General features: G+C 44.4%; 1 gene segment (V, D, J or C); it reads left to right on the top strand.

Moving 5' to 3' along the window:
- Positions 1-31: 31 nt before the first annotated feature.
- The window catches only part of LOC105309622, a gene marked incomplete at its 3' end in the record, with an annotated part of 28,851 nt that continues 27,452 nt past the window's right edge, over positions 32-1,430 (top strand). Inside the window, 1 exon segment of the V gene segment in view lies at positions 32-84. Coding sequence covers positions 39-84 — 46 coding nt within the window.

Here is a 1,430-nt window from a genome sequence, read left to right as displayed (position 1 = left end):
GGGGCTCAGAAGCAGAGTCTGGGGCGTCTCTCTCCGCCATGGCCTGGACCCCTCTCCTCCTCACGCTCCTCGCTCACTGCTCAGGTGACTGGTGGGGGCTACACGTTGTCTCACTTTATCAGCACATGCTACGCTCAGTGGCTCCCGTCTCACTCTCTGCGTCTCTGCTCCTCTGTTCCAGGGACCTGGGCGCAGTCTGGCCTGAGGCAGGAAGCCTCGGTGTCGGGGTCTGTGGGACAGAAGGTCACCTTGTCCTGCGCGGGAAACAGCAACAATGTTGGAACCTATAGTGCAGGCTGGTACCAGCAGATTCCTGGTGCTGCCCCCAAAACCGTGATGCTCGGGAGTTCTCGACCCTCAGGGGTCCCAGATCGGTTCTCCGGCTCCATGTCTGGCAACACGGCCTATCTGAGCATCACGGGCCTCCAGCCTGAGGACGAGGCTGATTATTACTGTTCAACTTGGGACAATAGCATCAGCAATGACACAGTGCTCCAGCCCCATGAGGATCTGAGACAAACACCTGCCCGTGTTTCCCTGATCACCCCCGTGACTGCCTCTGACAAATAAAGAGGGTGACTGTGGCCAGACAATAGTGTCTGTGTCTGACTCTGAGCACAGACACACTTTAAAGAGTCAATGAGAGTCGATCGCTATCATAGTTTATTTCAAATATATATATATATGCTTATTGAGAAATAATTTGAATACCATAAATTGCATCCATTTAAAATGTGCAACTTAGTGTTTAGAATATTCACAAGGCTGGGAAACCATCCCCCAAATCTAATTTTAGAACATTTCCATTATCCCTCAGAGGAAGTCCCCACACATCTGCATCAGTCCTCATCAGATTTCTACTCTACCCTTGATAACAACTGATCCACTTTCTGTCTCAATAGATTTGCCTATTCTGGTCATTTCATATAGATGGAACCAGAGAATAGGTGGATTTTTGTGACTTTTATTTGTTAGAGTCATTTTGCAAATATTTCTGAGATCTACCATTGTGCCGTGGGTAAGTCATCCATTTTTTTTGTGACATACGATATTCCATTATTTGGACACCGTCCACTTCACTATCCATTTATCCACTGTTGGACATTAGATTATTTTTCATCTTCTGTCTGTTATGCATATATCTGCCAAGAACATCTGTTTATGTGCTAGAAACTTATGTGTACAGGTTTTTGACTTTGTTTTTGTGTATATTTATTTTTCATTTCTTGAATAGACACCTGCGATTGTGATTGCTGAGTCATTTAGTAACTATACATGAAATTTCTCGAGGACCCATCAGAAGTTTTCTAATTTAACTGCACTGTTAAATTTCTGCCAACAATAAGTTATGGTTCCAATTTCTCCTCATCTTCACAAAAAAACTTATTATTTCTCATTTTTTCTCACAACCCTTCTAGTCTGGGAAAAGT

Source organism: Pteropus vampyrus, unplaced genomic scaffold, assembly GCF_000151845.1.
Source record: "Pteropus vampyrus isolate Shadow unplaced genomic scaffold, Pvam_2.0 Scaffold807, whole genome shotgun sequence".
NCBI lineage: Eukaryota > Metazoa > Chordata > Mammalia > Chiroptera > Pteropodidae > Pteropus > Pteropus vampyrus.
The sequence above is the reverse complement of the archived record's forward strand: the minus strand, read 5'-3'. Positions and strand labels throughout refer to the sequence as shown.